This window comes from Capra hircus, chromosome 29 (assembly GCF_001704415.2).
Source record: "Capra hircus breed San Clemente chromosome 29, ASM170441v1, whole genome shotgun sequence".
NCBI classification, from domain to species: domain Eukaryota; kingdom Metazoa; phylum Chordata; class Mammalia; order Artiodactyla; family Bovidae; genus Capra; species Capra hircus.
Window position 1 is genome coordinate 40,211,622 of NC_030836.1, and position 22,236 is coordinate 40,233,857.

The following is a 22,236-nucleotide window of genomic DNA, read 5'->3' on the forward strand; positions in this document are numbered from 1 at the left end:
CCAAACTTGACTGCAGGCTTCAACACCTTCGCTTCCCCTTCTCTGCCCAGGGTCCCCCACCCATCAGACAGACCACAGGTCGCCGGTCATAGGCACAGTGATCGGTGGGCACAGGTACACACGCCCAGCAGCTGGGAAGGAAACTCTGGCCTCAGACACCTGGCCTGTGGATCCCAACTCTGCCACTGCCTGGCTGGGTGACCTCAGGCAAATCACTTAAGCCTCTTTGAGTCTTGTGTTCCAGAATATGAAAGAGGAAACAGCTCCTTCCTGGTAAGATAACCAAATCCTCAAAGGCCATTTACTTTTAAGGACAAGTTCCAGGATCCCAGAATCACGTGCAACTGCAGGAAGAGAGTCATGTGGACCTTTGGTGCCTTTGGGTTTGTCCCTCCCCAAGTCTGAGGGTCAGAACTAGCCCATGGCTTCTGCAAATGGCCCAAGCTCACGTCACAGTGTCATTTCAGCACAGAAGCCTTTGATTCTTAAAAACACATTTAATGAAAGTCAAGCCTCTTAAGTCAAATGCCTACCCACGTGGAGAAAAGGGGGAACTGGTCTTGTGACCAGAGTGCCTGGCGGGCATCCCAGTGCCTTTGGAGGGTCTCAGGCGCTTGGGAAGTTCAGTCACAGCCCTCTTGCCAGCATCTGGCCACGTGGGGTGGGGCAGACAGTCAGCCTTGTTGCCTCCTGCCAGAAGTCAGGACACCAGGTGTCCTGCCGCTTGTCACCTAAGCACAGCAGCATGGAGCCTGGGACCTGGCAGGGCCTGTGTGCAGAGGGCAGTGCCAAAACTTAGGAGCAAGCCCTGCCACCCCAGTCTCTCACTGGGAGAAAAGCAACACCTCACACTTGCGTCACACCAGAGACTTGTCTGCTAGGCAAGCAGCCACGGGGGAGGGGTGGGGGGGCAACTGAGGCACCTGGAGGCTCAGCAAGGGCTGCCCCGGGGGTGGCCATGGCTCCCAGGGCTCTGCTGGGTACAGCGCACCGCCGCGTCAGCTGGGTTCAGTGCACTGCAACGTTGGCACGTTTGATGGTGAGCAGCAGAATGAAGATGGCTGGGCAAGGGCCCTGGTGAGCACAAGGTTGATCCCACCTGGGGACAGGCAGGCGAGCTTGGACCCAGTAAGGGAAAGGGAAGAGGTCTGCTACTCTGAGGGACAGCTGGACAGGCTCTTCTCAGAAGAGCAGGTTACGCAGGGCTGTGCAGCAGTGACGGGCATGTCAGTCACAGGGAAGAGCCAGGATCCAGGCCCCAGTTGCAGCAGCAGCAGCTAGCAGGGCACGTAGAACACGTAGACACAGAAGGCAGCGACAGGAAACGAGTAGCAAGCAGCCGGCCCTCAGCTTCTCTTCTGCAGAAGCGGCTCTGCCAGTCCCCGCGCTTCTTCCAGCATCACCTCTGGCGTTCCCACCCAGCCTCGTGTCCTGGTGGGCTGGATCGGAGGTTACAAGAACAGATGCAGCCTGGCCGGGGCGGCAGCCTAAACTTCGGGGGAAAGCCAACGGAAGCCCTGGCTCCCCCACTCTTCACAATGTGGATGGCACTCGATTCCCAGCTTATCTGAGTCCTCAGGATTCCCTACCACATCCTTAGGGGTATGAGGGGAAGCGAACTTGACTTCATACAAGCAGCAACAGCATGAGCAGCCAGGGCAAGAAGGCCAGGGGTAAACGGATGACCTGAGAAGTCAATGCCAAGAAGGGGCAGAGAAGCCAAAGCCCTTAAGGAAAGCACATGGGCAGGCTGTGGGGGAGCAGGCCCACCCAGAGGCAAGGGGAGCCTGGGGCCCGCAACCAGCGAGAGCAGAGCTTCAGGGAGGAGTTTAGACTGCACACCGACTGCTCCTGGGAGCCCCTTCCTGCTTCACTCCCCGCCACGCAACAGAGCCTGGAAAGACAAGCAGGTGTCAAAATGGCCCGTGGCCTATAGGAGTCCCACCAGGCCTGAGCTGCTCAGACAGACCCCAACCTGCAGGGTGAGCCCCAAGTCCACCCACCATGCTGTTCAAGGAAGCCCCAGAGTCCCTCAACCGACACACCCCATTCCTCAGGTGCCTACATGGCCGAAAACAGGCAAAAAATGCCCCAAGCCCCCAACCGGTCACCACACCCCTACGAGGAAAGCTTCCATCCCACTAGATGAGCTCTGAAGCTGGAGAAGCAGAAATCAGCACACCTCCTCCTCACACTACAGCCCTTCCTTGGGGAAGGTAAGGCCACACTTGCCCGTGAGACCACAGCCATCTGGGGAGGGGAGGAACCCCCTGCTCCCCCAGCAGACAGGCCTCTAGGAGCAGCTGCACTTGCCACGACAGGAAGTGCTGGGTACACTCTGGTGCTCCCCGCCAGCCAGCAGAACCCCGCCTTCAAGCGACTTGGTTTCCCACCATGTTACTGGGTTGGTCTTCCTGGCAAAGCCCAAGCCTTTACTGGGTGACCCCTCCCTAGACCCGGCCCTACCCCAACCTGAAACAGGAGACCAAGACCCCATACCTCTCTCTCGGCCTGCATCCCTGGCTCTGGGCGTTTCCAAGATGAAGCCAGTAGGATATAGAGCACCAGCAGCCCGAAGACCACCACCAGCATCCCAGCGCAGTTGGCAAAGACAGCCTCACTGGGCAAGTTGGAGTATGACTTGGTGCCATTTTTCCTGAGGATGACAAAACCATGCAGGCCCTTGAGGAACTTTTCTACCTGTTTTTGCCCAATGCAGGACCCAATGCCACTAACAGAGGATGAGAAAGACTTCCCAGGGCCCGCTGCGACCTGGAATAAACATACTTTCTAAGTCTCTGCCGTGACTAGTGTCTGCAGAATGCTATCTACCCTTGAGGAAGCTGAAGCTCCCAGACATGACATGAACTCGTCCTGAGTTACACAACTAGGAAATGGCACAGCCAAGATCTATACCCAGGTCTGACCTCAAATCTTATCTGCTCCTCACTGCACCCCCACTGCCTCCCCAAATGGAGAACAGTAGTGGTTAGGTATACGAACTCTAGTCCTCTAACTCAGAGCTCTGCCACTTACTGGCACATTGCTAAACCTCTCTGTGCCTCTGTTCCCTAATTTATACGTGGCAGTGACATTACCAACGCTGTAGGGCACTTGGAGGATTAAATTTGAGACGTTTAGAATAGTTTCTGCCACAGAGTAGGTTCTGAATCACTTTGATACTGGGTATTTGGTGACCAGTTTACCAATCTCAGCCTAAGGAAAGATGAGTCCATTACCTTTCAGATCAGGAACGAGCTCAACCCCAAAGGCTTCCCTCCCTCAGACGGGTCCTATGACCCATCTTTTGAAGACCCTGTTCCTGCCCCTCACCTTACAGTTGGGGGTCCCACGCACCCCCCACACTCACAGACTGAAGAAAAGCTTCTCGTTAATGCCAGAAACAACAGACGCAATGGCGAGAGAGAGAATGGAGGCTCCAAAGAAGACGTGGATGGGTTTCAGGAGGCTGCGCAGCCACATGGATGCCCAGGGCAGCAGGAAGACCGAGAAGCCCAGGAACCACTGTGGACACAGGAAATACCTGACTGTACTGCGTGTCACCAAAGGCACACCGGGTCACACCACCCATTAGCACCCCTGCTCATCAATGAACTCTGGCCCACCTCTCGCAGCTCAACCCTCCTGCCAGGCACTGCAGCCTCCTCCCTGTGGTCTGACACAAACAGGAATGTCACCTACATGAAAAGCCTGGCTACAACCCCACCCTCCCGCAAACCCAGCCCTCCTTGTTTGTCTTTGCTTCCTTCCTATCCTGGCTCACAAAACTCCAACTCGTACATGGCTACAATCAGGATGTGGATACTAGTGCTCGAATTGCTTTCGGTTCACAGAAAAGGGGAGTGGAAAAGGTGACTTAGAGTCAGCCTGGTGCATCCTGGGATTGAGTTAGCTCAGAGCGCTCCAGGACCACAGTGGGTGGTGTGAGGGGTGAGAGCGAAACAGGGTGAATGGGAGAACTACCAGCCTCCCAGAGCCCCTCCCACGGCCGATGCTACAGCATGCGCCCTGGCACACCGTCTCCAGGCACTGAGCAGAAGACGACTTGGTGCTGATGCCAGGGAAGCCCCAGCCGGAGTGGGCAGCCAGTGGGAACCCAAGGAGGATGGAGAGTACCCACCTGGCAGGCGAAGAGGAAGACGGTGGTGATGCCCAGCCAGCTGTGCAGGGAGTAGAGATGGGGGATCTTTGTGTGGTTGTGAAATTCAAAGACCGCGTGCAGCCCCAGCACAGTCAGGAGGAAGGCCAGCAGGTGCATGGCTGCATGGCCGGATTTCCAGGGCAGCCTGGGCCCTACCCATGACTGGGGCAGGCGGTAGACCAGCGATGCTGTCGGAGAGAGCAGTCTCAGGGCTCGGCCTCTTCCCCTCGTGCTCACCCAAGCATCAGGGGAATCAGCCTGCAGTGATCCCAAACAGCTTCCCAACAGGGAGGAGGAAGTGCTAGGACACCAGTATCAACTCTCCAGCATCTTCCATCCTGCCATCACTTCTAGTGCAGCCATCAGCCATGAAGGGGGAGAAGGGACCATGATAAAGGGGGGGAGCGGGGGCAGGGATAAACCAGGAGTTTGGGATTAGCAGATACAAACTACTACATATAAAATAGATAAATAGTAAGATCCTAGTGTGTAACACAGGGAACTATATTCACTGTCTTGTAATAAACTATCATGGAAAAGAATGTGTGTGTGTGTATAATATATATATACACTGTATATAAAACCGAATCAGTGTATATTGAAAACTAACCCAACATTGTAAATCACCTATACTTCAATTTTTCCGACTTCCCAGGTGGCTTAGCGGTAAAGAATCCTCCCACCAATGCAGGAGACGTGGTCTGATCCCTGGGTCAGGATGATCCCATGGAGAAGGAAATGGCAACCCGCTCCAGTATTCTTGCCTGGGAAATCTCATGGACAGAAGAGAAGGGCAGGCTACAGTCCATAAGTTAGTGGCTCAACAACAATACTTCAATTTAGGAAATTCCCTGGTGGTCTGGACAGGGAAGCCTGGCATGCTGCAGTCCCTGGGGTCACAAAGAGTTGGACACGACTGAGCGACTGAACTGAATTGGTGGTATATGCCACGTGTATGCATTTTTATATACAGGTTGAAAGCAGTGTCACATTCATTATTTCATCTAACTGGAAGAACTCTCACAACTGAAGTGAGCTGTCAAGGACGCAAGTTTTAAGGTTAGATAACCAAGGTCCAAATCCCAGCTCCACCTCTCAGCTATCTGGCATCTTCTTTCTAAATCTCAGTTTCCTCATCTGTAAAATGGAGACAATGGAGCCCACCTCACGGTTTGCTCACACACATCATGAAATGATGACCACAGTAAGTTTAGTGAACCCCCATCTTCTCATACAGATTCAGAATTAAATAGAAAAAAATTTTCTCTTGTGATGACAACTCTGTGGATTTACTATCTGAACAACTTTCATATTTAACACACAGCAGTATTAAAAACCATATTGATCATGTTGTACATTATATCCCTAATATTTATTTATCTTAAAACTGGAAGTCTGTGCCTTTTGACAACCTTTGTTCAATTCCCCCTCCGCTCCACCCCTCACCTCTGCTGCTGCTGCTACTAAGTCGCTTCAGCTGTGTCCGACTCTGTGCGACTCCATAAACGGCTGCCCACCAGGCTCCCCCGTCCCTGGGATTCTCCAAGCAAGAACACTGGAGTGAGTTGCCATTTCCTTCTCCAGTGCATGAAAATGAAAAGTGAAAGTGAAGTTGCTCAGTCGTGTCCAACTCTTCGAGACCCCATGGACCGCAGCCTACCAGCCTCCTCCTACCAGGCTCCTCCATCCATGGGATTTTCCAGGCCAGAGTACTGGAGTGGGGTGCCATCGCCTTCTCTGGACCCCTCACTCCACAAATCTGATCTTTTTTACTCTTACTATGAGCTTGTTTGTTTTTGAAGTATAATTGACCTACACAGCACTATGTTACTTCCTGTTACATTACACAGTGATTTGATACTTCTGTACATTTCGAAACGATGTGGCCACACCACGTGTCCGCTGCCGACCCGTACTCACCGGCACTGTAGAGCACCACCATGCTTGTCACCATGAGCACCGGGTGCCAGTTGAACATGAGGATGCTGCCATCCCAGGCGAAGCCACCATGCCAGTACCGCATCCAGTAGATGGTGGAGAGGATGCATATCGAGCCCAGGGAGCACAGTGCCAGGACAGACAGGTAAAACCATCCCACAGCCATTCTGACCAGGCAGCCCTAGAGGAAGGGGGAATCACATACCCCTGCTGGCTCGGCGGCACCCCACACGCCAGCTAGAGGAGGTAACATTGACCTTGCTCTTGGCCGGAAGGGTGGTTCCCCTGCCATCCGCCTGGGCACTGTCCCATGAAGCCTTGACGGCAGGCTGGACCCCATCTCTGGTTATGAACAATGAGTGAGAGTGAGGCGCCGCCCCACCATCTGGCGGTGTACAGTGCAGCCAGCTCAGCCCCAGGGCTGGCCCTGGAGAGAGGCCTCCTCTGCGGTGGCTGGATGCTAAGTCCAGAGCCCTAGGATGGGTCCTCCCCTCACAGGACCAGAGATAAAGAATTATACTTCCACTCCTCACAAAAAGAAAGGGCAGAAATCAAAATCCAGGCTAGATAACCCCAAGCCTTCCGTTCTAACATAAGGAGGCAAAATTCACAGTCTCCACACTATTAATCAGGCCACCTGGGAGAAAAGTGTTATAGGATCCCACTTCCACAGCACAGTTCTTCCCCAGACAGTGACCTCTACCCATGGGAAGATAAGATAGGGTCTTTGCTCCAGTCCCCATACTCCACATCTTAAAAGCCTGCAGCTGGCCCCAGACCTGCAACTTCTGCTTTCTCTTCTCTAGGGAAAGTCCAGAGGAGAAAAGAGGAAGCAAGAACTCATGATCTAGAAAGCAAAGAGTTTATTTTGAGGTTTCCACGTATACCTGATAACTCAGAAACCAACTCTGGTTCCAGGCATGGTGAATGCCTAGCCCCCTAAGCAGCTGCTCTTAAAAGCCAGGCAAGTGGGCATGAGAGTTGGCAGGCAGTCTGCAAAGCCACAGGATGCCCCTGCTTTCAGCATGAAAACAGCTCTCAAGGCAGGCACACCGTCCCCAATGAGTCAGGCCAAGTAGGTGACACATGGCTTCTGGAACTTGAGGTTCCTCAACTGGAACCAGCTAACACGAGAAGAGGCCCCTAAAATCGCCAAGAACTCCCAAGGAAATAAAACATTTGACCCTCACCTTTATACCCAGTGACAAGCTGACAGAGTAGTGGCCTGGACTCCAATTCTTAGGCTCTGAGGCTCCTTGAGCAAATCACTTAACATCTGAAGGACTGTCTTCTCATCTGAAAGAAAACCATGGCAACAGGATGTAACTTACTGAAAGGCAGCTATGAACAGACATCACACCAGAACCTTGAGACACATGATTGATCCCATGTTCTCGTCTTGACAATCCTGTGAGGGATTATTTCCATTCCAAAACCCCATGTTTTTCACTTGATCACAGGTTGCCAGAGGATCAAGTGAGAAAATATGTAAGGACATTGTAAATTATTAAAATTTTCTTAGGAGTATTACAGCATTTCATCCTAACTACCAACGAAACCCTGAAGCCTATGGCCCCTAGGGCTGCCCAAGCCTCTCGGTGGTCCCGATTCCATGTCGTTCCAGCTCTCTCGATGCCAAGTGTCCACCTAATCAGAAACAGGTGTGGAGCTCTCACAAAGGGATCCAAGGTGGCAGAAGTCTCTGAGAAAGCAAGATTTGAGTGCTGGGGGGAAAAAAATTATAAGCTTTCAGGAGGTTAGAGGGAGAAAATCATTCCACTTGCTTCCCGGAAGCTTTTGGACTCAGCTGCTGAACTCAGCAATTTGCTACCCAGCCTGAGGTGTCCCCTTCGTTCCTGTAAGAGCAGTGGAAGTTTCAGGTCACCAGATGTTCAATCACCTCCTCTCCAGGGAAGTGTCAGCACAAAGGGGCTCCCCATCAGCAGGCTCCATCCACTGGCTAGTATCTACTTTTAAATTTGTTTCCCTTTGTAAGAGGAAAAAAGAAAATGTCCAAAAGGGACCATACCCACCCCCCCAGAAGAGATTCTGGATTACTGCTCTGGGACAGACTTGGAATAGACAGTGGGGACACTTTCCTGACAGACCGGCTGCAATGTTTTACTGCTCAGAGTACACAGGCGAGCCCTCCCTCTGCTTGAAATGGAGAGCAAAAGGAGAGAAAAAGAACGCAGTGAAAATTACCATCCAAATGCTAAGAATATCCTCTCATTTATTCCAAGAGAGTAGTGTGTGCTAAGATTTCAGGATGTGTGCAGGCTCCTAGTCTGCCCACACTTGTAGAGCCACATTCGAAGACAAAAGTCCACAAAGTCCTGTAAAGTGTGAGAATAGTAAATATCTTAGACTTTGCAGGCCATATGGTTTGTCATAACTGTGCTATCAACTCTTGATATACTGCAAAAGTAGTCATAAACAATACTTTCACAAATGTATGGGCTGTGTTCAAAAAACTATGGACACTGAAATTTCAGTTTTTGTATCATTTCGTCACAAAATATCCTTTTCTTTTCAATCACTGAAAATGTAAAACCCATTCAGGCCAGCCAGATTTGGCCTGTGGGTCATGTTTGTTGACCCTGATCTAAGGAGTTGTACTCTCCCAACCTAATACACTCTCAATCCCTAAACAAAAAGGATTCTCCCAAGCTGCACTAAAACAGATCAAGCCCTGGGGCAGAAATGGGTATATCCTACTCAGCCCTAGTCTTAGGGAAACCCACGATTCCAAACTTTTTCACAAGCACTTAGAAGTGCAAAAAGATCAAGGCATAGGAAGGCTGTTGGCTCCTCCCACTTTTCAGATGAATGGTGGGGGGCTTTAGGAATCTTGAGACCCAGCGTTAGAGCTCAAATCCTAAACTTTTATCTTACAGATTAAAAATACTGGGGCCCAAACTATGAAAGTGACTCGGCCAAGGTGAGTGGCAGAGCTGGTAAAAAGACTCCAAGTTGACTCCCCCTCAGCTCCAAGGACGCCTCACTTCCAAACGGAGCTTCCTTAAAGTCAGGGACTCAGGAGTGAGAGGCCTTAAATACCAGGCAGGAGATAGATAAGCAAGGTCCTCCTGAGCGCCAGAGGGATTACAGGAACGCCCTTCGCACGGTGCTCTGTTCTGACCGAAGTGTCCAGAGACTGATCCTTGACTCGCCAGCCGCCGGGACCACCTTGGTCCCAGCTAACCTTGGCATCACCGACTCAACGGAGTCTGAGTAAACTCCGGGAGCTGGTGATGGACAGGGAGGCTTGGCGTGCTGCGGTTCATGGGGTCGCAGAGTCGGACACGACTGAGCGACTGAACTCAACTGAACCTTGTGTGAAACGGTAGGCTCCGCCTGCTGACTGCGACTTCCGAAAAGTTTTCGTGCTTTACAACCACCACCTGTGGAAGGAAGGGCATGGAGAATGGTGTCCATTTCCTAGGAGAGAAAACTTAGAGAGAGGGGTCGTGACGGCGCGAAACGAGATAGTAGCGAAGCTAGCACTCGAACCCAGATCCCTGAACTCCCAGCCCGGGCTGTTTCTCACCCCCGAACCACAGTGAGACGCAAGGGGACTGGGGTCTCCGAGACCCGTCTCTTGCCAACCCGCGCCAGAGCCGCTGTTCCCTTGGCTCCTGAAAGATGCACAGAGACTCTCAGCAGCACTCTCGACCACCACGCACCGCTTCACTAGAGCTGAAAAGCTCGGGGGTGTATTGTCCTCTTATAGGCGCGCATACTTCCGGTCGCGCGCGTGGCCACCTGGGAAATGAAGTCCCGGATCTCGGGGTCCCCAGCTCTCGGGCTCCAAGGCGCTGACCCCCAACTCCAGTTCTTCGGCGGGCGTTTCTTCCCTAACCCCGAGGTACCGGGGACCAGGAACGCCGTCACGGGTCGGCCCTGTCCTCACCCTCAGCCCCACGATTCCGTTGAAGCGGAAATATTCGGGCCAAGGCGAAGCCTCTGGCCAGGGGCTGGCCTTCCGCAAGGCGGCGCGCGGGGTGAACAGGAGGCCTTGGCCGGATCTAGGAGCCCTGGAACAGGCCGCGGCGACGCTGGGAAGGCCTGGAGAGACGCGAGCCCAGAAAAGCGGGGGCCCAAACATGGCGGCCGAGTCGGCCATAGAGCGGGGTGAGAAAGCCTAGGACAAGCGTGTAGCACGGCGCAGGCTGAGCCCGCGTCCGCCATCTACTTCCGGAATTTAAAGCCGGTTTCCGGAAGCCAAAGTGGTATCCCCATGACAACCGACGTTGGACCTCTGAGGTGAGTCCTTGTTGAGGAGTGTGTGAAGAGGCCAGAGGTCGGAATTTCGTTGTTAATTGCTTTGGTTTTGGTTTTTCGCTAAGGCAGTCCCATTTAAAAGTGGGTTGGGACGGGTGGGAAAAATTGCTCTGCTCTACCGAGGGAACGCGGCAGATAGCGGTGAGAAGACCGAATTGCTTCATTACCTTGAGAAATCACCGCTACGCTAACCCGAGGTGATGGTCATCCTTCCCTTAGAGATGGCGGTGAGCGGTTCTGTTTAACGGAGCCTCACAACAGCCTTCTGTGGCGGCCTGTGAAGTAGCGGTTAAGAGCATGGGCTTTCGTATCACACCTAGTTGTGAATCCTGGAGGAACGGCTTGAACTCTGACACTGTCCTTGCCTGTAGAATGCGGATAATTCTTTCCCATCTTGCAGAGTAGTTTCGAGGACTAAAGGAATTTATCTTGGTTGACAAGTTTATCATGGTGCGGGTACATAGGTGATACTATCAATGTTATTTGATGAATAGGGAAACTCGGCTCAGAGAAAACCACAGTGTACATCCTCAGTGGGACTTCATTAGGTGAGGTGGACGAGGTTCTGCGACTTCTCAGAGGCTCTGTGTAAAGTGGGGCTATAAGCATAACAACAGCTAGTTCTTAAAATGGATATAGGATTAAATAAGGAAGTAAATATGCAGAGTTTGTAAAGTAACATTTTACAGATGTTGATTTAATCATTCTGTAACACTTCAAAACATTTTGAAATTTGCTTATGGATTTGATCCAGCTGGAGAGGGTCATAGGACAACCCCAGAGCAGCTTCTTTGTCTTGGAATAAATGAAAATAAAGGCCCAGCCCCTCTTACCTGGTGCCATCGTGTCGCTACCATAATCTTTAACGTTAGAAGAGCACTAATTCCTCTCAGCTTTTTCTTCCTGCACCATTAACCACTTCTCTGCCAATGTTTTTCCTGCCTGTGTGCATGCTTAGTTGTGTCTGACTCTTTGTGACCCCATGATCTGCAGCCACGAGGCTTTTCTGTCCACTGAATTTTCCAGGCAAGAATACTGGAGTGGGTTGCCATTTCCTCCTCCAGGGGATCTTCCCAACCCAGGGATCAAACCCATGTCTCCTGCATTGGCAGGTGGATTCTTTACCACTGAACCACCTGGGAAGCCCTTTCCTGCCTAGTTGCATGTAAACCTGTCAGTTTTGTAAGAGGCAGCTTTGAGCAGTAGTTCAGTGCTCAGACTCCAGACCCAGACTGCCTAGATCTGAATGCTAGCCCTTCCAATTACTAGCGATATGACGGTGGACAAATTGTTTTACCTCCCTGAGCTTCAATTGTCCCCTCTATAAAATGGAGAGAGTAATAGTGTGTCTTCCACCTCAAGGGTAATGGAGAGATTTAAATAATGTTCTGCTTAGAACTATAAGTGATATACAAAGATTTGCTTCTGCAATTAGAATTATTATCACTATATGACCAGACAGTCACTTTGTGTATTTTCCCTAGATTCCTTTGGACTCAAAACTGGTTAGAAAGAGCTCTACATTTAGAGGGTTCCGGGCATGGAGACAGGTTTGAGGGTGAGGGTCCCTGGAAGGAATGACTAGTTGGCATTTTTTGTTGTTGGTTTTGTCATCGATGTATCACAAGCACCTAGAATGGTGCCTGGCACATAGTAGGTCCTAAGTAAATATTTATCATACTGTTGAATTTCTAACCTCTCTTTTCTTTTTTTTGGCTTCAACAGACCCTTGTCTTAGAGCAAGGGAAGCAGCTGCCATTCTGAAGAACTCAGTGCCTGGGGGAGGACCAGTAGTTGTTTTCTGAGGAACTGTGGAATGTGCCCTTGGGGACACAAGAGAGCAGAAGGAAGATGCTTCAGACCAGTAACTATAGCCTGGTGCTCTCCCTGCAGTTCCTGCTGCTGTCCTATGACCTCTTTGTCAATTCCTTCTCTGAGCTTCTCCGAGCAGCTCCAGTCATACAGCTGGTGCTCTTCATGTGAGTGGGACTGCGCAGCTCAACCCAGTCATTTCAGAAAAGCATGATTTAGCATTTTAAAGTTATTAATAGAGAAATATCAGGGAAAATAAAATTGCAGTTTGTCTTGGGTACTCCATGGTCCATAGACATGTCACAGGATACACTGTTTTGATACTTCTGCTTTGATATACTTCTAACAAGGGTTTGGGACACGGGAAGCAGTGCACATAGAAAAAGAGGGTCAGATTGTTGACACTGTCATTATCTGCATCTGTGAGTAGAAAGTGTCTTACAGTGCCATGAAACAGGGTTGCAAAATGTCAGATAAAGGGGTTATCAGGACTTCCTGGCGGTCCAGGGGTTAGGACTTGGCGCCTTCACTGCCCTGGCCCTGAGTAAAAATAATCTTTTTTGGCGGGGGGGCTGTTCTGGGTTTTCGTTGCAGCACAGGCTCTCTAGTTGCCCTGTGGCATGTGGGATCTTAGTTCCCTGACCAGGATTAAACCTGCATCCCCTGCATTGGAAGGCAGATTCATAACCACTGAACCACCAGGAAGTTTCCAGAATAATCATATTGATAACATATATGCACCCCAGAGGGTGAAGGCTATTGTCATTTTTCGTCCACAGTGATTTTTAGTCTCCATGAGTCAAGTTCTAAACAGAAAACCACAATTTTAGACCCTGTCTTCACTCAGCAAATGTTCATCAGCCTACCAGACAGTGCTATAGTTGTAGTGGTGGACCTGACAGGTTCTGTTTGATGGAATTTCCATTCTAGTGGAGAGAGACAAATATTTTAATAACTTCAAATAGTAATAAATGTTATACAGTAGATATAAAGTATGTGGAATGGGGAGAAGAAAGTAGCGGCGTGAAAGAAAAGTTTCTGAAGAGGGGACATTTGAACCAACACTTGAATGGCACTAGGCACCAGGTTATTTGACAGGGCTGGCATTTTATGGATACAAGGAGGAAACTAGCTGCTTCTCACAGGTGTCTCAGAGGCTTGTTGAGTTGGGAGTGTCAGCAGGAAAGCCTTGTCCATAGACTGCCACTCAACTGATGGGACCAACAGGTAGCAGGTAGTTTTAATTTCATGTCATTTGGGGTCTAAAACCCACACTACCTCTGCGGAGCGGGGTTCAGAGGCAAGGAAAGACCTCATGGTGTCCCTTAGGATTCAGGGCTGACTCGTGGATGCTCCGCAGGCCTCCATTTGGCTGTCCTTTTGTTTTCCATGTTTGCAGCATCCAGGATATCGCAGTCCTCTTCAACATCATCATCATTTTCCTCATGTTCTTCAACACCTTCGTCTTCCAGGCTGGCCTGGTCAACCTCCTCTTCCATAAGTTCAAAGGGACCATCATCCTGACAGCTGTGTACTTCGCCCTGAGCATCTCTCTTCATGTCTGGGTCATGGTAAGAGGGAGGCTCTGAGTCCTTAAAAGACTTGGAATGTCTTATCTGTGGGAACCCAGCAGCTCTGGATGTTTATCTCACAGATTCCTTTATAAGAAACAGGTGAAATGAATGTGGTCCAGCCTGGAGCTCAACACATGAGAATTTCATAAGGTACTTTTTCTCAACCTTATGTGTTGAAGAACACCCTTATCCAGGAGTTGAGGGGCACTTGTGGAACGTTTGATTCTTTTTGCCCCAGAAGACCTGCAGGTTAAAACAGGAAATTGAATCTGTTCCATCATTAGCTGTTTGGGCAGGTGCGTGTTGATACAAGGTATTCTTAGGCATCAGTGTCCCATGGGAAAGAGCCAGGCGGGAGTGCCACGAGCCCTCTGCTGTGTCCCCATCACTTACATTAGGAGAACGAGCCTCCGAGATGCCTCCCTCTGGTTCTAACATAGGCCTCGAAGCAGATCCAGTTTTCGTGGTTTCAGATTTCTTTTTTTCTTTTTTTTTTTTTTTTGCTGTACCTAGTGACTTAATGGGAGAAGGCAATGGCAACCCACTCCAGCACTCTTGCCTGGAAAATCCCACAGTGGAGGAGCCTGGTAGGCAGCCATCTATGGGGTCGCAAAGAGTCGGACACGACTGAGCAACTTCACTTTCACTTTTCACTTTCATGCATTGGAGAAGGAAATGGCAACCCACTCCAGTGTTCTTGCCTGGAGAATCCCAGGGGCGGGGGAGCCTGGTGGGCAGCCATCTATGGGGTCGCAGAGTTGGACACGACTGAAGCGACATAACAGCAACAGCAACAGTGACTTATGGGCTCTTAGTTCCCCGACCAGTGATCAAACCCATTCTCCCTGCATTGGACGTGCGGAGTCCTAACCACTGGGCCACCAGGGAATTCCTTCAGGTTTCTTCTCCACAAATTCTCTGTGGGTATCTCATGTGTTTCTTGGTACTTATTTAATGGAACACGTTAAAACCTCAGGGTTCTCTAGGCATTTCTTTACTAAAGGCACCTTCTCAGACTAAACCTCCCATTAGCTTGCCCCTGTGATTCCACAGAGAGAACAAGAACTCACAGGGGAGAAGCAGCGCAGTGCCAAAGTCTCAAGGTGCTTTCCAGAGAGGATTGTCTCTGCTCAGGTTCCTAGAGCCAAAATAGTCCTGGCTTTGTACTGTGAAGCTGCTAATCTGATTAAACCCTGAGAGCACCAAGCCTTTATCTGACAGGAACCAAGCCTCAGATTTCCAAGGCAAGACAGTGACCATGCTGAACTCCTGAGATAATGTGTATCATTTCTCATTGGCTAAGGCAATGGGATGAAAGGAAATAAATGGCTTAGTTCAAACTTACTCCCTCAGGGTTAAAAGAATTACTTCCTCTGCAGCAAAACACAAGGGGACTTGCTGAAGCTTGTTTGAGAAACACTCCTTTGGCTTGTGGAGAGAAAGAAGGGGGTGAGATTAGCCTGATACTAAATCAAGCAGCATGTCTGCAGCTCACCAGGCTGGAGATGTCAGGGCCTCATCTGGCCATTCACTTTTCTCTGTCTACTCTTGTCTCCTTCAGAACTTACGCTGGAAAAACTCCAACCGCTTTGTCTGGACAGATGGACTTCAAACATTGTTTGTATTCCAGAGGCTAGGTAAGAACCACAGCAACCTCAGGCCTCACTTTGGCCCCGCCTGTGGCTGTGGCAGCGAGGGCCTTGATCCTGACTTCCTAGCCCATCACAACTGGCGTGAGATGAGTGGAACAGCCATGCCAAGACCAAGAGAGACCACTGCCCTCTGCCCTTTCTGGGAGTCACTGGGAAATCATGAGACAGGGCCCCTCAGCCTCGTCTGGTCATGTTCTTCCCCTGAAACAAACACTCGGGTGCATCCCTGACTCTTCTTTCCTGTTTATTCTCCACAGCGGCAGTGTTGTACTGTTACTTTTACAAACGGACAGCTGTGAGGCTAGGCGACCCTCGCTTCTACCAGGACTCTTTATGGCTGCGCAAGAAGTTCATGCAAGTTCAAAGGTGACCGTTTTCTGTCACATCGATGAACGCCTTTCCTTCTTGACAGAAGTCACACTGGGGGCTCTGCAGAGGGGGCAGTCGGCCGTGTGTGCTAGGAAGTAGCTTGACATTCTGAGGACAGGCCCCAGCCAGTCAGTGTGCAGCAGGTGAAGAGGCGGAGCCTCCCTCGAGCACATTAAAGTGTCCCCAGTGCAGACTCCTGAACATCATCCCTTCCCAGCCTCCTGCTGCAGCCCTGCCCCCTTTCCTTCCCGCTCTCTGCCCCACTTCTTCACCAAGGGCTCCGTGGCTTTTTCCCAAGGGAACGTTCCACTGACCCTAGTACAGGAGGAGCTCCCAGCCCCGGCTCTGTTTGCACTGCACACTGATGATTGAAGGATGCAAAGAGTGACTTTTCTGGGCTCCTGACTGAGCACACCTCAGACATTTAGATTTTATACCCAAGGTACTTTTTTTTTACATTGTATAAATAGGAAATAAATTCTTTTCCATAAATGATGGAGTCTCTGCCTTGCTCAGTCCCTCTGTGGTTAAGAGGAATGCCAAGTCCTAGCCTAGCCTAGCCTTAGCGTCTGCTTGGTCCAGTGGGCAAATTGAGCCACAGAGCAGATATGGGTATTCCTTGAATCCCATTGTGAGTACAAGATATTTTTGCAGAAAAGATGTGATCTGATGCCCCACCCCCATCTCTGGAGTCTCAGACTGCCATGTTTTATTCAGTCTTTCCCCCTGTCAGAGCCCAGAACTGTCCTCAGGAGAGTGAAATGTTGCCTAGCCTCTTTGGGCAAAAGAAATTTTAAACATTGTTGTGCCCATAGTATCAGTTTTCTATTGCTGGAATAGTTGCGTGTAACAGCCCCACCACTACACTTGGGTGGCATGGCTCTTGAGTGTTGGGGCTCAGCTCATCTGACTGGGTTTGGGTGGTTTCTGCTGGGCTCACACACGTGTTTGTGGTCAGCTGTGGGTCAGCCATCCAGCTGTCATTATCTTGAGATCATTGACTTCTGGCTAACCTAGGCTGACCTCTGCTAGAATGACTCTGCTTCACATGACTTATTGTCCAGCAGGCTTGCCTGGGTCGGTTGACTAGACAGTGGCAGAGAAGCAGGAAATCAAGCTATAGGGGGCAACCCCAGTTTAAGCCTCTACTGTGTCTCTTCAATTCCCATTGGTCAAAGCAAATCATGTGACTGAGCCCAGTGTCGGAATGGGAAAGCGCTAGGAGGTTTCTTGGCAAAAGACATGGGTGCGGTCAGTCCGCCCCACCAGAAAGCTGCCCCATGAAACTCATTATTCAGAAGTACTTTGGCCCGGGAGTTGGCAAACTTTTCCTGTTAAAGGTCAGATAGTAAATATTTTAGATCTTGAGGGCCATGTGGCCTCTGTTGCAATTACTCAACTTTGACATCAAAGCACAAAAGCAGCCAGAGATGAAACTCAGATGAATGACCCATGTCAGAAATATTTAGATTTTGTTTCAACCACATGAAAATGTAAATCTAATCTTAACTTGAGGGTCATACAAAACGGGCTAGATGTGCTCTCAGGCCATGGTATGCTGACCCCTAGTTTAGAAGCCTACAATGAAGTCCTCGGGAAAGAGAGGCTGTAGTTAATCAGCTGTGCTGTCAAGATTTATCAGATATTTTAAAAGAATGTTACAGAGTTCTAAGAAAATACCTAAGATATCATCCCCTATAATTGGGAGACGTGATCGAAAAAGTCCTAACAAAACCACCATCTGTGTACTGTACCTTCGTCTGTACAAAAAATGAAAATAGCACAATTTTGAATCTTTTCATAAAAGCTCTTACAAGAATATTACCCCCTTTGCTCATCACAGTCCCTGATAGATAGGAGATTTTTTGTGTCCCCAAATGAATCAGGGCTGGATTGTTCTCTGCAATCTCTGCAGCTAGTAAGTACAATCAAATGTTTGTTGTCCTCACTCCCAATATAAATGGCACTTTGTAGTCCCAGGAGTCTCTTGGGTGTGTGTATGTGTGTATGTGTGTGTGTGTGTGTTCCTTCCTTTCTTCCTCCCTTCCTTCCCAACTCCCTCCCTCCCTCCCTCCCTCTCTCTTCCTTTGTTTCTTTCATCTTGATAGTTAATGCATTCATGTGATACAAAATTGAAGTTATATTTGTGCAATTAGTCTTCCCACTTCTGTATCTCAGTCACTGAGTTCCTTCTCCCTCCCCTCCTTGACAATCTACATTTACTTGCATAATTTCTTACAGTGTAATATTTCAGAAACATTTTTACAAAAGAAAAAAAAATGACTACATCCTACCCCAGAAATAATATCATATCTTTGATGCTATGTATTTATATTTTATATACAGTTGTGATTATGGGGACTATGCCATAAGATAGTTTGGTTTTTCTTTTTCACTTAGCAGTAGGAATATATTTTTAAGATGTGATGTAAATTGATTGCTTGGAGCAGTTAGTTTTCAAAGATCAAAGGAAGAAAATAAACACTTTTAAAAGTGCTGACTTTTAATAGGATGGAGTTGCTTCTAGCTGACCAGTGCTCTATTAGAGAACTAGAAAGACCAGACAAAATATGAAAGTTATCTAAAAAGATCTTAGAGAATTGCTGAAGGAAAGATGATGAAAGGGCCTAAAATTCTGAAGTAGAATCAGGGACGTGAGCTGACAGTTTGCAGCAGACTTGCCCCTGGGAGCATTTGCTGACTCTGGGTTTGAGCAAGAGGCTGAGAATCCAAGCATTGCCCAGGCAGAGGGGACCAGAGAAGCCAGTGGAGCTTAGTGCTCTCATAACACTGGAAGAACAAAACCGGGGACTGAAAGAGCCTTAAAGACGTAACACATTTCTTCTCTAAGATACTTACCAAACACTGAAGCCGTATAGGGCCAGAAGCTATAAAAAGCTAAACCTCAAACTTCTGAAAAGCAGAATCAAATTTTTGGCAGGCTAATGGTGCTGATGATTAGAATTCAGGACCCACGATGGGGCAGGGATGGTGAACACATAGGTCTTTCAGTTCAAAGCTCAGGAGGGCTCCTTATGGGAACAAGGTGAAACAGGCAGACTGAGGCTTATCAAAATCCCAGCGCAACCTCAAACCATGTGGTCTTTGAATGGATTAAGGTGATCAGCCCCCATTCTCCTGGTGTAACACAGAAAAGACTGGAAGAAAAAACATCTAGAGGTGCTATAATTTTTTGTATATACAATTTCTAAATCCAATAAGAATTACTAGCAAGTCAAGAGATAAGACCATATTATTTAAAACCAGAGCAAAAGTAGAAAATAGAAACAGGTGAGCCAAATATTGTTGAGAAGATTGAAAAGGAGTTTAAACTGATATGTTCAAGAAATAGAGGAAAATATGGAAGAAATGGATTAAATATTTAGACTATACCTAAAGATGTCTAACAATGACTGAGTACTATGCTTGAGAATGACCCCTCCAACAAATAACTGTAAAACCTGAACATGATATGAAAAACAGCTACTTAAAGACTACTAGAGAATGAAGGGAGACAGTTTGATGGGGAGTTCACACTCAGGAGGAAATTGTGCAGAGAAAGTTTCCTATTTTTGCTGCTTGTAACTTGGCAGCTGACAAAGCAGTAGGTATGTTATGCTGGTGGACAATCACAGTACTGAGCCGGGGCAACTGAAGCCACTGGAGGAAAAGATGGAGCCTCAGAAGGTAAGAGGTAGCAATCACCAAGTTCTGTCTGCCCACATCTCTGCCCCAGCTCTGGACGACAAATGTGTTGTTCAGATTCAAGCAACTCAGCTAAAGACAGAAAATCTAAGCTGAGATTGGAGCTATGGCCCCATAGTGTGATCTGCACTGTGTATCCACCCAAAATGGACTTCCCAGATGACTCAGTGGTAAAGAATCTGCCTGCCAATGCAGGAGACCCAGGTTCAATCCCTGGGTCAGGAAGATCCCTTGGAGAAGGAAATGGCAACCCACTCTAGTATTCTTGCCTGGGAAATCCCACAGATAGAAGAGCCTGGAGGGCTACAGGCCATGGGGTCAAAAAAGAGCCAGAAAGGACTTAAGAACTAAACAACAACAACAACAATTAACCCACGCTAACTGCCTGATAAAAGAACCATCACTGTTTGGAGACAGATAATACAAACCAGAGCCTCCACAATTTAACGTTCAAAACTGACACCAATACTGAGGTGACCCAGATACTGGAGTTAACAGACAAGGATAATAAAGCAGCAGTGAAATTATGTTCTCAGTGAATAAAAAGATAGGCAACCTCAGCAAAGAAACAAATGACTTTTGAAAAATAGAAACTCTGGAAATAAAAATTACAACAACTGAAACATTTTTAATCAAATGAATAGATTTAACAGCAAAAAAGATTACAGAACTGGTCAATGAAATAGAAGGTAAACTGATAGAAACTCACCATGCTGCAGAACAGAGACAAAAAGAGGTTTTTTAAAAGTCTCCCAGGCCAGTTAGATAATGTCAAACAGCCTGACAAATGTATGATTAGAATCTTAGAAGGAAAAGAGAAGGAAGAAAGCAGAAAAAAAAAATAGCCAAAATTTTCCCAAATTTGATAAAATGTACAGATTTTAGATACTCCACAAAGCCACCTTAATTAACACAGAAAGGCCACATCTAGGAACATCATAGTCAAAAGCTAAAGATGAAGAGTAAATCTTGAAAGCAGCAAGAGAAAAACAAACCACATACAGAAGAACAACAATTAGCAACTGGCTACTCACCAGAAATCAGAGGCCAGCAGAGAGTGTAACACCATCTCTAAAGTGCTGCAAGAAAAAGAGGTCAACTCAGAAATCTAAATTTACCAAAAATACACTTCAGATATAAAACTGAGAGAATTTGTTGCCAGCAATCCGGCACTATAAAGAAATGCTAAAGGAGTTATTTGGCTTGAAGGGGAATGATAACAGATGGAAATTCAGATCCTCTGAAAGGGATGGAGTACATCAGAAATAGTATCTGAGTAAATATAAAGACTATTTTAAAATGTTTTTCTCATTATTTATAATACATATGAATAAAAAATGCAGTGTTTTCCATGTACGCAGAGTAATGACCAGTGCAAGTCACATGCTGAACCATAAAACAATAATCAGTACATTTATAAGGAGAAAGAGCATGTTTTTTTGACAATGATGGAATTGAGTTAGAAATCAGTAACAATTAGATAACTAGGTGGTCCAATCTAAGTCCAGTCAGAAGACGGAAACCACCTAGTAATTTAAACATGGCAGGTTTAATATAATCCTTAAATTATAAGAGACAGTGGAAAGAAAGTGGAGTCGCTCAGTCATGTCCAGCTCTTTGTGACCCCATGGACTGTAGCCTGCCAGGCTCCTCCGTCCGTGGGATTTTCCGAGGAATAGTACTGGAGTGGGCTGCCATTTCCTTCTCCAGGGATCTTCCCAACCCAGGGATCCAACCTGGGTCTTCCGTGTTGTAGGCAAATGCTTTACCATCTGAGCCACGTGGGAGACCCGGGTTGCCATTTCCTCCTCTAGAGGATCTTCCCGATCCAGGGATCGAACCTGCATCTCCTGTGTCTCCTGCGCTGGCGGGCAGATTTTTTTTACCACTGACCCACCTGGAAAGCCCTATAAAAATGTAAAGAGATTTCTAAAAGGGTACCTGAGGGCTGAGGACAAACTTTGTAGGGTCCCCCACCCCAAAATCTGGGGTTTAGACCTCACGGCAGCCCACTGGGTGGTAAACGAGTTCACTGGTTGGCCAAGGCAGAGCTGTTTCACAGTTGCCAGGCAAGAAACAACCCTCTAGGGTACACATGAGCCAAGGCTCTTGGGCAGGTGCACACAGAACGCCCCAGGTGCACAAGGCCTGCAGTGCATGATGTCCATGCCGGGCATGGAGGGCCACAGGAATCAACCCTCTGGGCAGAAGAGCCAAGGTCCATGAGCAGACATGTGGAGTTGGGCCCTGCTGTGGATACACACTGTCTGTGCCTGAGGGCTTGGGGGAAAAGTGATCCAGGGCAGAGACAAACAAGGCTGAGGGGGCAAGTGCACAGAGTTAGGGAACTGCCATGTGTGCCAAGGCCTGGAGCATGTGGTATCGTCGACAGGAGGGCCACAGCAAAGTGGTCACCAGGCATGGACCAGGTTCGTGAGGTTGCTGAGGGAATGCCCGCTCTTGGTATGTGGTTGGAGAGGACCATCTGATATCCTAGCTGTCCTCACACACGTGCACCCGCTGAGACCACAGTGCAGGAGCAGGAAAAGCAAACCAGAGCTTATGGGAGCTAGGAAGACAAGCCCTTTCCTTCCTTCAATATCCCTCCAGCACCCTCTACAGACAGGGCTTACCATTGTGCTCACTGAAAGGGAGAAATGCCGAGTCCAGTCTGGAACCACAGGACAGGTTCTGAAGGTGAATGCAGAGCTCATGTCCATCTTTTCAGCTACTCAGCTTT

At 48.6% G+C, this 22,236-nt stretch overlaps 2 protein-coding genes across 11 annotated transcripts; one reads left to right on the top strand and one right to left on the bottom strand.

The window, feature by feature from the left end:
* Positions 478 to 9,954, bottom strand: LOC102175005 (cytochrome b ascorbate-dependent protein 3). 7 transcript variants are annotated; one of them, XM_018043339.1, is made up of 8 exons: positions 9,161 to 9,305; positions 8,306 to 8,436; positions 7,291 to 7,396; positions 6,083 to 6,281; positions 4,142 to 4,350; positions 3,371 to 3,525; positions 2,500 to 2,656; positions 478 to 1,439 (listed from the first exon to the last, which is right to left on the bottom strand). In XM_018043339.1, the coding sequence occupies exons 4-8, from the start codon at positions 6,264 to 6,266 to the stop codon at positions 1,347 to 1,349; spliced, it is 798 nt and encodes a 265-aa protein (XP_017898828.1). In that variant the 5' UTR covers positions 6,267 to 6,281; positions 7,291 to 7,396; positions 8,306 to 8,436; positions 9,161 to 9,305; the 3' UTR covers positions 478 to 1,346. The 7 variants fall into 7 exon arrangements, with proteins under 7 accessions (XP_017898828.1, XP_017898832.1, XP_017898830.1 ...); XM_018043343.1 differs by lacking the exons at positions 8,306 to 8,436; positions 9,161 to 9,305 and adding an exon at positions 9,866 to 9,954; XM_018043341.1 differs by lacking the exons at positions 8,306 to 8,436; positions 9,161 to 9,305 and adding an exon at positions 9,787 to 9,898.
* On the top strand, positions 10,285 to 16,286 carry TMEM138 (transmembrane protein 138). Of its 4 annotated transcripts, XM_005699749.2 has the most exons (5): positions 10,285 to 10,366; positions 12,110 to 12,363; positions 13,596 to 13,767; positions 15,332 to 15,407; positions 15,680 to 16,286. In XM_005699749.2, exons 2-5 carry the CDS (start codon positions 12,236 to 12,238, stop codon positions 15,790 to 15,792), a joined length of 489 nt encoding a protein of 162 aa, XP_005699806.1. In that variant the 5' UTR covers positions 10,285 to 10,366; positions 12,110 to 12,235; the 3' UTR covers positions 15,793 to 16,286. The 4 variants fall into 4 exon arrangements, with proteins under 4 accessions (XP_005699806.1, XP_005699801.1, XP_005699805.1 ...); XM_005699744.3 differs by having other exon boundaries at positions 15,332 to 16,286; XM_005699748.3 differs by lacking the exon at positions 10,285 to 10,366 and adding an exon at positions 10,371 to 10,403 and having other exon boundaries at positions 15,332 to 16,286.

What these genes read in the sequence shown, in the direction of transcription:
- LOC102175005 (XM_018043343.1), bottom strand. Translation starts at nt 6,266, where the DNA reads ATGGCTGTGGGATGGTTTTACCTGTCTGTCCTGGCACTGTGCTCCCTG. An exon ending in GGTGGTGCTCTACAGTGCCG is followed by an intron (nt 4,351 to 6,082) that starts GTGAGTACGGGT and finishes TCTCTCCGACAG; the next exon opens with CATCGCTGGTCTACCGCCTG. An exon ending in GAGAAGCTTTTCTTCAGTCT is followed by an intron (nt 2,657 to 3,370) that starts GTGAGTGTGGGG and finishes TGTCATCCTCAG; the next exon opens with GAAAAATGGCACCAAGTCAT.
- TMEM138 (XM_005699744.3), top strand. Translation starts at nt 12,236, where the DNA reads ATGCTTCAGACCAGTAACTATAGCCTGGTGCTCTCCCTGCAGTTCCTG. An exon ending in ATACAGCTGGTGCTCTTCAT is followed by an intron (nt 12,364 to 13,595) that starts GTGAGTGGGACT and finishes CCATGTTTGCAG; the next exon opens with CATCCAGGATATCGCAGTCC. An exon ending in CTCTTCATGTCTGGGTCATG is followed by an intron (nt 13,768 to 15,331) that starts GTAAGAGGGAGG and finishes TGTCTCCTTCAG; the next exon opens with AACTTACGCTGGAAAAACTC.